General features: G+C 45.6%; 1 protein-coding gene across 2 annotated transcripts in view; it reads right to left on the bottom strand.

Moving 5' to 3' along the window:
- Positions 1 to 14,014, bottom strand: part of LOC135907490 (calcium-activated chloride channel regulator 1-like) — a 435,567-nt gene that overhangs the window by 314,195 nt on the left and 107,358 nt on the right. For both annotated transcript variants that reach the window (XM_065439176.2, XM_070541068.1), the window contains exons 5-6: positions 4,094 to 4,221; positions 1,647 to 1,817 (exon numbers count right to left, since the gene is read on the bottom strand). In XM_065439176.2, coding sequence (XP_065295248.2) covers positions 1,647 to 1,817; positions 4,094 to 4,221 — 299 coding nt within the window. The remainder of the gene's footprint in view (positions 1 to 1,646; positions 1,818 to 4,093; positions 4,222 to 14,014) is intronic.

Below are 14,014 nucleotides of genomic sequence, written 5' to 3'. Positions count from 1 at the left end.
GCTTCCATGTGCATATTTCTTTTGTATAACGGTCTCTGTGCGTGTCTTGGTACTACCTTCGTGCGTCTGGCTGACGGTCGCCCCACATTCAATTCCAACATTCGTCTATTCTAGCAACACATTGCAGAAATAACAGATGTTGCCTTAAATAGGTCTCGAAGTCACCTGTCACCACGAGTGACGTCACAGCGTGCATACGTGTACGTAGGCGCATTAGCATGTGTACGTCATGCTGCGGCTCATAACGCGGCGCCTGCGAGAAGAACGGAAAATGGCATTCGGTTTGAAATTTCATATCTTTGCGCGGTGCGTAGCGATATAATATTTTGCAGGCACGCTCGTTATGACGCATTGTATTCTCTGCGCTTGTCAACTGAAAATCACCAGCCCTGGAGAGGGGCCCTTTAAGCATGTCTTTGGCAGCTGCTGCTCTATATTCAAACTTTAATTAATCACGTGTGTGGTAGCAGCTGATCGTAAATTGTGGGCTAAATGTCAGTCATTCCCAGAGAAGAAAGGCGCATATTCTGCTAAAAGAAAGTTTGGAAGTGCTTGAAGGCGAAAACTAAAATCCCTGATTGCGTGAAGTTCACTGACGAACGAAAATTGTAAATGCTAAATTGGCGGCTGTCGAAGTTCTGCGCTCGCTTTCAGCACAGAGACGTTTGTTGAATATATGAAAACCTGCCGTGGTTGCTCAGTGGCTATGGTGTTGTGCTGCTGAGCACGAGGTCGCGAGACCGAATCCCGGCCGTGGCGGCCGAAATTCGGTGGGGGCAAAAACACCCGTGTACATAGATTTAGGAGCACGTTAAAGATCCCCAGGTGGTCGAAACTTCCGGAGTCCCACACTACGGCGTGCCTCATAATCAGAAAGTGCTTTTGGCTAGTAAAACCCTTTAATGTTTTTCAATGTGTGAGAGGCTCAATCTTCAATCCTGTAACCTAGAGATAATCATGTGTGGTTGTTGTACCTCTTTGAATAACTCTTACAATTTTAGACTTTCAGAATTCATTTTCATTAGGCATGAAATTTGGCCAAATATTTTGAGTTCTTCGCGCTTGCTACAGTTGATGCGGCATTTTAACCAGGAAGGTTTAGTTGTTAAATAAACGCTACCTAACACAGTTCCGAAGCAAATGTATTATGCGTGTTGGGTGCAGTATGTGTGTTGGCATAATAGCGGCATCTGGTGTGCATAGCAAAGCACTGTAAAGCGATGGATTGGAGAATATTGTTGCTGCTTTTAAGGCTTCGAAAGTGAACACTACGTCCGTTATTTAGAATGGAAATGGGCTACACACATTCAACACAAAAAACAGGCCGTGGTTTGTGAACTGCCTGTAGGGCCCCTTGTGGCCCTTATACTGCCAAAGAATTCGCTTTCGGTGCCTCTGTGAGCACCGCAAATGAATATATTTAGTACTTAGAAATCCGCCCTATCGTTATATGTTACTTTTACAAGTCTCCGGCCTTCTAACATTAAGGGAAGGTAATGAAATGCAAAATGAGATAAACGCGAAGGTAACAGTTGATCGCTTGCTGTATTTTAAGAAGACGCTGATGAGTTTATAGACTCTGAATCATTATTTCAGGCTGCGAAGAAAACTATACACAGAACAAAACTAACAGCAAAAAATCTTACAGTCCCCAGAGGTGGCATGAACATGATGGAGGATTCCACGACGCCTTCGGATGGTTGATTTACGCCCACATAGCACTGCTCTGTAACATAGCAGCCGTTGGCGAATACGCATTGTTTGTCAGGGTAAAACATAATCCTTTCTGAGCATGCATTCCATCGCTGCTGTGGCTTCTGGAAATAAAGAAAAGTTGGCTCAATGATGTCACATTGTAAATTACAGATACGTTGTAAAATCCATGCCTCTGTCTGCCTATTTACGCATTGCGGCTCTGCGAAAAAGTACCACGTAAGGCAATCGAATAAAAGAATGCTTCAGGTAATGTGACGCATAGCACAAAGTAATGACAATTACAAAGATATGTGGTAAATGTGACTGCGCTATTATAAATTACCAATCATTTTGCTCCTTAATTATGAGCCCTGCGGTAGAATATTGTGCAACGTTAATTAAGCGCTTGTATTACGTATACATTAGCAAAATTTTGCATCACATACTAACGTTAAACGCAGCATATAAATCGCCGTCACGCTATTTATTCATATTTTTAAAAATAATGTCTTAAGAACAGACGTTGTATTCGGGAAGTCTTAAGAGCCTGTTGAAACAAACAACTAAGATGTCTCGAGGACAATATCTCGTATAAGAAATTTTCCTCGCTACTACGGAAGAGAGCATACGAGATATGAAAAATACTTGACTGCTGGTTTCCACTTATATTGCAACGCTTTCAATCCAATTAAAAAAAAACACACATTGGCTGCAAAATGAGCGGCACGGAGTGCTGAAACAAGTGTACTTGGGAAGGTGGCGGCTTCATTGTTCGCAAGGAGGATGCTGATCTGACTACCTCATTTAAATTGCACCCTAAGGCCAAACGCTTTCAAAGCGCAGCACCTAATGGCCTTCTCCCTCGGCAAGCGACGGGGGCGTTGGCGGCGTAACCGAGCGAACGAGCACAACAGCGAAAGGATGAAACACAAGCATAATCGCGCCTGGTGCCACGTGTGACCTTCTGCGACGACCCCTGCGAGATGGCGCCTGGGTACAGCGTGTCACCCGTTTACTCTCCATTCGGTAACTGCTTTTCATCGGCTAGCAAACCTTAAACGTCCTTCCCCGACGCAGGACCCGCTTCCATGTATTTTTATCGATAGTGCTATCTATTGGCAGTTTCCACTAAAGTTTTTTGTCGTCTGATTGTATGCGTGACGAGAATTGTGTAGTACTTTCTGGAAGCCGCGCGGGTACCAGCGATAACTCTGGAACATCAGAAGACTCATGTATAAAAACCGTCACGTTTAACCCGCAAATCACATTTTCCACGATTGCCGACACTGCTCGCCGCTATCGTTGTGGTTGAGTGTTACTTGTTTTACGACACTTCGCTCCTTTTCCAACGTGCGACAAGACAGATCATCCGCGCCAGCCAATACATTGCAAACTGAATACACGAATAGAGCTCCGCTCATATTTCACATTAGTGACTATCGTAATCGTGTGTGAATGTGTTTGGCTCTGGTGGCTCCTTTGGATCAGATGTGTTATCTCCATACGCTCTCTTCTTTCCCATTCCTTGCTTTATTATATTTAGCCCCTTCGAGTGTCTACATCACACTACAGACGTCAGAGGGGTTTATTTTTTGCTATCATGCATGCAATGAATTTCTCTCTCGCTTCCAGTCTCGATAGACAAGCGTGCTTCATGATATGCTTGAAGACAAAGCAATACAGGCGCAAAAGCAGGCAGTGATTGCATGTCTCCAATGATGATGGCCATATCACGGATCACACAACATCTTCGCACACAGTTCTTTGATGGCTGACGGTTTCTTTGAAAATAATACTTAGCAGGAAAAACGCATGTGTCCTTGCGGCCTTCCGATTGACCAGATTTGCAATAGTAAGACAGGTCTTCCAATAATGTACAACGGCCTTTCCATTGAAGTGATGGCATAATAAGGGAACTTTCCTGAGCTCGACGGACGTGCGTCGAGGCAACTAGATAGGTATTCCGCTTTGCGAAAGCTTCATGGAGAAGAAGCGTCAAGCATCGAAAGGCTGTGTGCAAGAGCGAAATGACGAGCACTACACCGTGCCTATGAAAGCTCCGTAAGCCCATACGCGACAGGGAAATGGCGGATACGATGAGTCATTTCTGTCACTCTCTGCATATTTCCCGAAATGAAGTTGCTCAATTCAAGCAGTTGATGAGTACGCACGACAGTAAGCAGGCAGACTTATTCTGCAAACAATAACAAAACAGACGTTTGAAAGAGGGTATGTCACTTGTCTGTAAATGAACATGGCGCTAGCACGCGCATTTATAAAGCGATAACTATACAGTGTATTAGGTTGTCTCATTTATTCGCTGCACTGGGTAGCAAAATGACTTACCATAGAAGCATTGCAGGGTGCTACACAGAAAAGTCTAATGATGGTTGCTTACCTCATAAAGGGTGCCATTTTGACTGCCGAATACGCAGTAGGATTGAGGGAAAAGCTTGTGTCCCTGGCGTCCGTGCTCGTAAAACACCCCATAACGGTAACGTGACCATTCATTCACGAAGGCGTGGGCTGAAATGCAGCAGAGCCAGAGACTGTTCACCAGTAAAAGAATAAGTATCTGAAAGCTCTATAGAAATTATGCATTGAGGGCAACTGAGGTGTGAACGCGGCATCAGCTGCATTTACCCTTAAAATAAAAACGCATTTGAACACATATCAGAACAAAAAAAAAGAATGCCTGAAAAGGAGATCTTCTGAATGATTGCGTCAAAGCCATATGTAGCATTTATTACCCTAGAAATTCTGCAACTGGAGGCGTCGATTCATTTCGAAGGTGTAATTAATGCAGTGTACAAAGATATGATTTTTGCAAGGGACCTTATTTGGCCGATATAGACGCACTTCTCGCGCTAATAACAATCTATTTATGGGTGCTGAATTACTTTCGCGCGAAAGCGTGCATTGGTAATACATATATACTTTATTGGTCTTGTGCTCAAAGATGATATTAGAGATCTTTACTTAATACAATTTTTTTGTTTTGATTGTTGAACCTATATGTCTATATTAGCTGTCAGGTCCACTTACCTCGCATTCTAGTTCTGCATGCTGATTCTCTGGGAATCCATCGCTATTCAAGGGGCTAAGATATTCCGAGCTTCAAATTGACACTCGCATTTACTTAGATATCAGGTTCCACTGCTGATATAAATTGACACGTGTTTATCATTATCGAGTGACTACGCTTCACCGCCTAACAAATGTTATCGCACAGAGCAGGATGCGGCTGCATGTACGGGAATATTTTCGAATGGTATTGACGGCTCTATCCGCTGTCTGTTGTCACCAAACCTTGTGCAATCTCATTTCATATATGCGTGACGCGAATGGTGTAGAACATTCTGGAAGATACTCGGGCACCCGCGAGTGCTATTGAAGTTTCGACGACTGATGTATAAAAGCAGATGCGCTTGACAGCTGATCAGATTTTCGACGAGTTTTTTCAGCCTAGTTCTTTGAGAGAGTTCTAGGTCTACTGTTTGTGGGCACAAGCTCGCCAAATAAAACGCTAGTTTTGTCATTTCTAGCTTCGCTGCTTTCTTCACCGGCACCACAACATGACTATCTACACAACACTCACACAGGCCTTTGAAAAAATTATCTGCTCGCTCATAGCTTCTTTATATCCCACAGCGTTTCTTTTTTACTGTGCCTGTCTTTTCGTTTAACTTGAAGGTCATGACTATTGCAAGCACAGTAGCGCATTCGCTCACTTTTCCTCCTAAACTTTCGAGACGCACCTCTCTTCAATAACCTAATTATGCCTTATTCAGTGCCAAATGGCATAAGCAATTCAGATAAAGTTTTTAAATACGATTACTATTATAACTATGTCCTTGCGAAATTATCCAAAACAGTGATCACTACAACTACAATTAAAGTTCTGAAGCCGCCATTACGCATAATTCAAAATATTACAGGACCAAGGTGCCCTCTCACTCATCTGCGCCGTAGATGTATGTCTCGTTGACAAAAATTGCGATGTCTCGAGTAGTGTTGATGCCTGTGTAGGACATTTTTGTTCTTTGATTAGTGCAAAAGATGCTTTCACGTCAACTATTCTTCCTTCTCAGCCTGGCATGGTGTATGTGCTATCACACAATGAATACCTTGTTTTCAACTTTGTGGGGCACCTTGTTTCAATAGTTCGTCTGTGCCCGCTTTTGTGGCCGCCGCCCGCGAGCGGCTGCGACGCTCGCCGTTTTTCTCATCACCCCGGCGGTCATCCTTCGTGCTCTAGGAAAGCCCCGCTCTTTTATAAACACTAAACGTTCTCTCCCTCTTGGGGTCTTATGTCGCTGTCTTTCCTTTCTACTATATCTCACAGAACGAACCTATTTTTTTCTGCTTCCTGGCATACCTTTCTTGAGGCAATAAACGTAGTCTACACCCTGTCCTTGAGCTCTGAAGGCGTGTTTGTTCCCTTCGTGTAAATGAACAACCAACGGCCTGAAACCCTCCCTTTCTTGTGGCACTCAATGTATCCGTCGTGCTCTCTTTAAGTACGTCAGCGTACTTCTCACTGTTCTCTCAAACGCTTTCCACAGTTCCCTAAAATCTAATACATTTCCTAGTGCTTGGGTATTAGCACGGGTTGTGCCTGTGCAAAAAATCGGGGGCTAGAATTGCAGTTACTAAATACCGGCCTTTGTCTATCCCCTGCGCTGTCTCAAAAGCGTGATTCTGTATTGCAGTCTCTGTTTCCTGTTAGTACTAATGTGATGCAGCAGTTATCGCGACGTTTATTAGGCATCGGAGATGCGGCGAACCGACCACGCCCAAAGCACGGATCACACAAGAGCCAGCCCCACAAGTGATGATGAAGAAGAACGCCATATGAACCCCACATGATGATGATCATGTACAGATGACGAAGTATAGCTTGTAAATTCCCACACTAATGTGCCCTCGCGCGAGAGCGGCCATACTGGCCGCAATTCAAAGAGGCGGCGAACGCCTCGTCAAAGACTTCATACGGGAAACGCGGACAACCTCATCAGCGCGGCAGCGGCAATCATTTGGAACAATAACTGGTGTTACACGATAGTTAACCGGTGAGGTCTGCTCCAAGACTTTGTAGGGGCCGATGAACCGAAGCTGAAACTTGTCACACAAGCCAGGAGCCTGAACTGGTGTCCAGAGTAGTACTTACTCGCCAGGGCGGAAGCACACGATGCGGTGAGAGGCGTTGTAATGCTGCTTGCGATCCTGTTGCCGTGCTTCGGTGTTAATACGGGCGAGCTGGTGACAACGCAGAAAGCGGGACACATATTCTTCACAGGAGGATGGGCATCGGTCGACAGTTGGCGCGAAGAAAGAGACATCAAGGCGAACGGGAAGAGGGCGAATGACCACAGACAAGGTAAAACGACGAGTAACCGGTCGTGCGTTGAATGGCGGTATTGTACGCAAAAGTCACGAATGGCAAAATTGCGTCCCAGTTTCGGTGGTCTGGCTCGATGTACATAGCTAGCAAGTCGGACAGCGTGCGGTGAAATCGCTATGTTAGGCCGTTGGTTTGCGGATGGTAACTGGAGGTAGTCTTGTGGGTGGTTCCGGAGGCTCTGAGTACTTCGTCTGCTAGTAGCGAGAGGAACGCTTTTCCACGGTAACTCAGGAGGACGCGAGGAGCACCGTGACGCAGTATTAAGGCTTGAAGTACGAATGCAGCAACTTCAGATGCTGAGGCAGAACTTACACAAGCTGTTTCGGCATAGCGTGTCAAGTGGTCAACGGCTGTCACAACCCATCGTTTTCCGGTGAGAGTCATAGGAAGAGGACCATACAGGTCAATGCCAACGACTTCAAATGGTGGCGAAGGACACGGGACCGGTTGCTGTTGTCCGCTTGGAGCTGATGTAGGGAGCTTTCGACGCTCACATAGGGCGCAGAAAGCCTCATATCTCGCTACACTGGTGGACAAGCCAGGCCAGCAGAAGCGACCTTTGATGCGGTCATAGGTTTTCTGGAAACCAAAGTGACCAGCAGTCATGTCATCGTGAGAAGCCTGCAGGGCATGAGCACGTAGAGAGCGTGGCAGGACAGGAACCCAGCGTTGACCGTCAGGGTGATACACATGACGGTACAGGACACAGTTGTCAATCTTAAATTGCGTCAGCTGTCAACGAAGACGTGCGTTAGGCGGGCGCGAAGCTCCTTGAAGGTGGTCTATGATGCGCCGACAGTAAGAATCTGCAAGTTGCTGAGATTTGAAGAATCTGTTGTCATGTGCAAGCATCTCCTCTACAGTGGCCAACGAGAAAGCATGTGAAGAGGGGTCATGCGAAAGCTTGTCATGGATGGCAGTTGGAGGTCCATTGCATGGTGTCATAGGAAGCGGACAGCGAGAAAGCGCGTCTGCATCCTGGTGTTTTTTCCCACACTTGTAGGTAATAGTAAAGTCGTATTCTTGCAGAGGAAGGATCCACCGACCAAGTCATCCAGACAAGTTCTTCAGCGTTGAAAGCCAGCATAATGCATGATGGTCTGTAACTATGGTGAAATGGCGGCCGTGACGATAAGGTCGAAACTTCTGCACAGACAAAACGATAGCTAGGCATTCTTGCTCCGTGATGGTGTAATTGTCTTCGGCGTTTGTGAGAACGTGACTTGCGTACGCGACGACTCTCTCACCTAAAGTGTCGTCTCGCTGTAGGAGAAAGCCACCAATGCCGTGACCACTACCATCTGTATGCAGGAGGGTAGGAGCAGCTTCATCAAAATGCCGAAGTACTGGTTGAGATGTGAGAGCGCGTTTCAGACGGGCGAACGCTTATTCACATTTGGGAGACCACACAAAGGGAATACTAGGATCCAGTAATTAGTGCAGAGGTGACGCTATTGAGGCGAAGTCTCGTATGAATTGGCGAAAATAGGAAGCGAGCCCGAAGGAACTGCACAAATCTTCGGTCTTTTCGGGTCGAGGGAAGCGCCGAACTGCCAAAACCTTGTCAGGATCTGGACGAATGCCGTGTTTGCTCACAATGTGGCGTAATACCTTTATCATCTTGCTCGCAAAATGGCATTTCTTGGGGTTTAGGTGAAGTCCAACATTGCCAAGGCACGTGAGAACTTCATCCAGGCGTTGCAGGTGCTGAGAAAAGGTACAGGAGAGAACAACATCGTCCAGATAGCACAAGCAACTCTTCCGCTTCAGGCCACGAAGAATGGTGTCAATCATGCGCTCAAACGTTGCGGGCGCATTGTAGAGGCCGAAAAGCATGACATTAAACTCGTAGAACCCATCTGGTGTCGAAAACGCTGTTTTCTCTTTATCGCCCTCATGCATAGGTATCTGCCAGTAGCCGGAACGCAGATCGAGACTGGAGAAGTACTTGGCACCCGGCAGGGAATCCAAGGCATCGTTAATTCGTGGCATAGGATATACGTCCTTGCATGTGATCTTGTTAAGTGCTCGGTAGCCGATACAAAATCGAACAGAGCTGTCTTTTTTACGAACCAAAACAACGGGGGATGACCAAGGACTAGCAAAGGGGCGTATTACATTCCGTTGGAGCATGTCGGTGACATTCTCGTCAATGACTTTCCTCTCGGCTAGCGATACGCGATACGGTCTACGGTGCACGATGGATGTACCATATGTCTCTATCCGATGCGTTGTAATCGAAGTTTTTCCCAACGAAGATGAATGCGCATCAAACGAAGCTTTATATTTTTCGAACAAAGCAAGCAACTGTTGTGACTACGAAGGTGTCAGGTCGGAACTGATGGCAGCTGCAAGAGCTGAAGGAGATGCGGCCTGTCCAGTACAAGGAATTTCAGAGGAAGCTGCTTCAAAGGAAACAACAGAGATAGACTCCGATTCAGTGGTGCACGTCAATGTAGTGCCTTTATGGAAGAGAATCTTTTCGGATGTCGGGTTTGTAGCACAGAGAAGTGCAAAACCATGATCAAACCGAACCAGCCCTGATGCAAAGGTTATCCCTTTTGCGAGACAGTGTGCAGATGGTAATACGAGCACGTCGCCGCAGTCATTGACATCAGACGTGATAGTAACAATGTTTTGATGTCGAAGTGGTAGCGCAGTATCATCTGCAGCAACGAAGTGAAGTGGTGCGTCATCTGCATGAAGTGAATACGTCATGTCGGTCATGTGGAAAACGCGTTGCCCAAAGCAGATGGAGGCGGAGGCCGCAGAAAGAAAATCCCATCCCAATATGAGCTGCTGGGCACACGAACTTAGCAGTGCAAATTGCACGTGATGCAGAAGTCCGTCAATGGAAATATGAGGAGTGCACGTGGTGGTAAGTCGAATGGCGGCCCGTTTGGCAGCTTGTAACGCAGGTCCATCATAGGGGGTCGTAACTTTGCGGAGTCGCGAACACAGTCCTCGGTGAATAACTGAAACACTAGCACCAGTGTCTATCAAAGCTTTGACTTGTACACCTTATACTACAACCAATATATACGGGCGCGAGGGAGGAATTTCTGTCCTGTCGTTTGATGCAGCTTTTCCTCCAAAAGCTGCATAATTCAGATTTCCGGACGACGCTCGGCGAATTGAGAAGCAGGCCAAATTGGAGACGTAGAGCGGCGAAGGGGTGACGGTGAGCGGCCGTCACCTAACACTCTGCCTTCATTTGTCATTATTACTGATCCTAACCAAACAGAGCTTGATATACACTTTATTTTCCTTATATCTTCCTTGCTTGTTTACCAAATGTACAGTCTGTCTCAAATCCTATTTTGATTTCTGGGAGGACTATATCTACTATATAAACGCTTGCCCATACGTTTGTGTTTTGGTCCCGCCCACTCTTTGTAAGAATGGTGGTATAAAGTTTGTAAACAGGGATAAGATGCCTCAGAAAGGCTGGTCAACGTTTCGATAGGAGGACCTATTTTCGTCAAAGGTGGCCTCGTCATCCTCGGCGTGTTAGTTTTGAAGCGTTAGTGCAGTGACGTCACGTGCGGGTGTTGTCGCTGGCGGCTGGTTTTAAAGAGAGAGATTACCAGAGGAAACAAGCGCTGTCGTCCGACGTCTGTGAGCTTCGTTCCCAAGACGAGGGGACAAGAGCGTGAGAGTGGGAACCTGGGGAGAAAAGAAAAGAAATGGAAGCAGAAAAGAAAAAAAGAGAAAAAAAAGGGGGGTGGGGGAAGCCAGGGCGGCACCAAGACAGACAAGAAAGGGGGGGAGCTTGAAAGAAAGAGAAAAATGAAATTTTTAAGAAATACGGGGGCTTGGGAGCGTGTTGGGGATGCGAAAGGTTACGAGGTATTCAGGGGGAGTCGTTGGCGGCATGTTTGTGAGGCATTAGAATGGCCGGTCAAGCGGTCAGTGCGCGAGTAACACCAAACAAAAAACGAGAAAAACAGACACACACACACAGAAAAAAAACCATGAGCTGAAAGTGACTTGAGTAGCATAGCAGCAGTAGGTCGACTAATTCTGAAATAGTTAAGGTGGCGTCGAGGAGCCTGTGGTGCAGTGTGTTGGGTGACTGAAAGGCAGTGGCATGGTCTTTGAAGGGGCACTGCCCCAGTCGCTCATCGTAGATGTCGTTACGGCGGCATCCAGAAATGGCGATACTCTGGGTTGAGGCGCCGAAAAAGGCATGTTGACTTCGGAATGTGTTGATGAGGGGGTTTAAAAAAATAGAGTTAAAAAGAGGGGGCAGGGAAGGGAGAGGGGGAGGGGGACCGAAACCGGTATAACAAACAGGAGGGTGATGCGCGCAGAAGTGGGCGGTGGCAAGTGTACATGGAAGAAGGGGTCGTACAGTTGGTGTAGACATAAAAACCTGAAAGAGCACATTAAATTCAGTAGTAGGCCCGAAAAAACTTTTTAGAAATGGAAGAGTAGGTGAGGTTAAGAATTAAATTTAGCTGGTGGCCTAATGTGTTTTGTGTCTTGGTTGATGATTTGAGAGTTTCAGATTTAAGTTACCGCTTTTGAAGATTCTAAGTTGCCGCGTGCCAAATTAATTCCTGTCGGGTGTAGGCAAATAAACTTGTGTATGAGGTATGATTCCGTGTGCTTCCTTTCCCGAGGGGAACGGAAATTTGTTTGTAGTATATAGAGCCTTGCTTTGTCAAATATATGACCATGTTCATTAAAATGGCTGGCTACTACTTTGGCTAAATTGTGTTTTGCGCCCGCGCGGTGACCATTGAGTCTTGTATTAATTTGTTGTCCATACTCACCTATGTATTGTTTGCTACAAGCTGCGCATTCTAGAAAGTAGACTACGTTGTTTGATGTGCAGGTGAACCCCGAAGTTACCTTGTGTGTGTAATTCGACGCTGTACTTTTTACTGTAGTAGTAGATTGGATGTGTTTGCCGTAGAGCACCTGGGGCGGCCACAGGGATTGGTTCCCAACTTCCCCTTTTTCTGTAGTTTGGCGTGGACAAGAACATCCTTAAATTTATTGTTGCGTCTGTAAGCTACTCTGGGAGGGTCGGGAAATATCTTCTTAAGTTTCTGGTTGCTTGTGAGAATTGGGTAGTATTTACTTAGGATGTTAGTCAAGTTTGGGAGTGCGTTTGAGAATTGAGCATTAAGAAGAGGCATTGTTGTTCTTGAGGACCTCGGCTCGATCAAGTTAGGTTGCAGCGATGTAGGCTGTTTGAAGGTAACTGTTTGGGTGGTTCCTGTTTGACAGCGTTTTTTTAAGGTGATCGAGTATATCTACGTAGTCTTGGTGTTCAACGCAAATGCGACGTAGTCGTGTGGCTTGGCCTTTAAAGATGCCTTGTTTGCAATGTCTGGGATGGTGGCTGGTATATTCTAGGTACTGTTGTTTGTCGAAAAGTTTCCTATACAGCGTTGTGTTTAGCTCACCATTGTCAATGTATATTGTTGTGTCCAGAAAATTTATGCGCTCAGTTGAGGATTCTGATGTGAATTTTATTGTTGGGTGAACAAAATTTAGAAAGGCTACATATTTATCTAGACTGTCTTGACCATGTCCCCATATTATGAGTATGTCGTCTATGTATCGTAGGTATGTGTGGGGCTTGGTAGTGCAGCGCGACAGGAAATCTGTTTCTAGAAGCCCCATAAATATGTTCGCGTAGGTTGGTGCAAAAGGCGTACCCATGCTTGTACCATGTATCTGTAAATAGTAACTCTCTTCAAATTCGAAGTAGTTATGTGTTAGAATTAACTCAAGGAGAGACAAGTAGACTTCAGTAGAGTGTTGTGCATTGTGTTTAGACAGCGTTTGTTTTATCGAAGATAAACCATCAGGGATTGGAATGTTGGTGTACAACGCCATGACGTCTAGTGTTGCGAGAATTGTGTAGTAGGGTAGTGCGCCTTTAGTATTAATGTCCTGTATAATTCTCAGCAGGTGGGGCGAATCTTGTACAAATGACGGGAGTGCTTTTGGCAAATCACCAAGGTAGTGGTTAAGGAATGTGGAGATGCTCTCTGTCGGGGTGTTGTTCTTTGATACTATCGGACGGCCTGGGATAATAGCAGTGTGTAGTTCAGCGGACCGAATTTTATGAATTTTCGGAAGGAGGTAAAAGCGCCCGGCAGTTTTGTTGCTTGGTTTAAGAAATTTGTATTCTTACGGTGTTTTCAATTCATCAGCCAAAAGTGATTTCAGCCTGTTGGGAATTGTCACTGTGTAGTACAATGTCGGATCGTTATCCAGTTTGCGGTAATGTTCTGGGTTGTTTAGTTGTCTGTAAGCCTCGTGCTTGTATTTTTCTATTGGCCAAATAAGTATACTTCCACCCTTGTCTGCTCCCTAATAACAATGTCATTCCGGCACCTCAGATTTGAAATGATATGACTTTCCAATGCAGTTATGTTTTTAGGTCGCTCAGATGTCTTGGATTGGCTTATAATTTCTTTAGTGACAGTTTTAAGGTATATGTCAAGTTCTATTGCTTGTTCTGATTCGGGAGTCCAGGTGGGTTGGTCTCTAAGTGGTGTCGTCCCGGTGGCTGGTGTGTCTGCAAAAATTGTCGGATACGCATTCGTCGGGAGAATTCTGAGAGGTCCTTGTGAAGCTCGAATTCATTTATTGTGTTGTTCGTGGGGCAAAAGTTTAGGCCCTTGCTGAGTACGTCTATTTCTTTTTGACTTAATGTTTTTGAAATGTCTACAGCATTGGAGCGGTTTAGTTCTGTGGAAGTTTTCTGCCTGTCTGGTACTTCTAAACTCGAGGTACCTCTTGGGTGCGTGTGGTGGCTGTTTGGCTGGAAGGTTGTTTTTTCATTAAAATTTGCTTTTTTCCTTTGTGTTTGAACCAATTTTCTAGATTGTTTTTCGTCTTAATGTTCTAAATCTCTCTTTTCATCTGGTGTCGGAGTGATGTTCCGAAGTC

Source organism: Dermacentor albipictus, chromosome 6 (genome assembly GCF_038994185.2).
Source record: "Dermacentor albipictus isolate Rhodes 1998 colony chromosome 6, USDA_Dalb.pri_finalv2, whole genome shotgun sequence".
Lineage (NCBI taxonomy): Eukaryota > Metazoa > Arthropoda > Arachnida > Ixodida > Ixodidae > Dermacentor > Dermacentor albipictus.
Note: the sequence above shows the minus strand (reverse complement) of the source record. Positions and strands in the feature narration are given on the sequence as shown.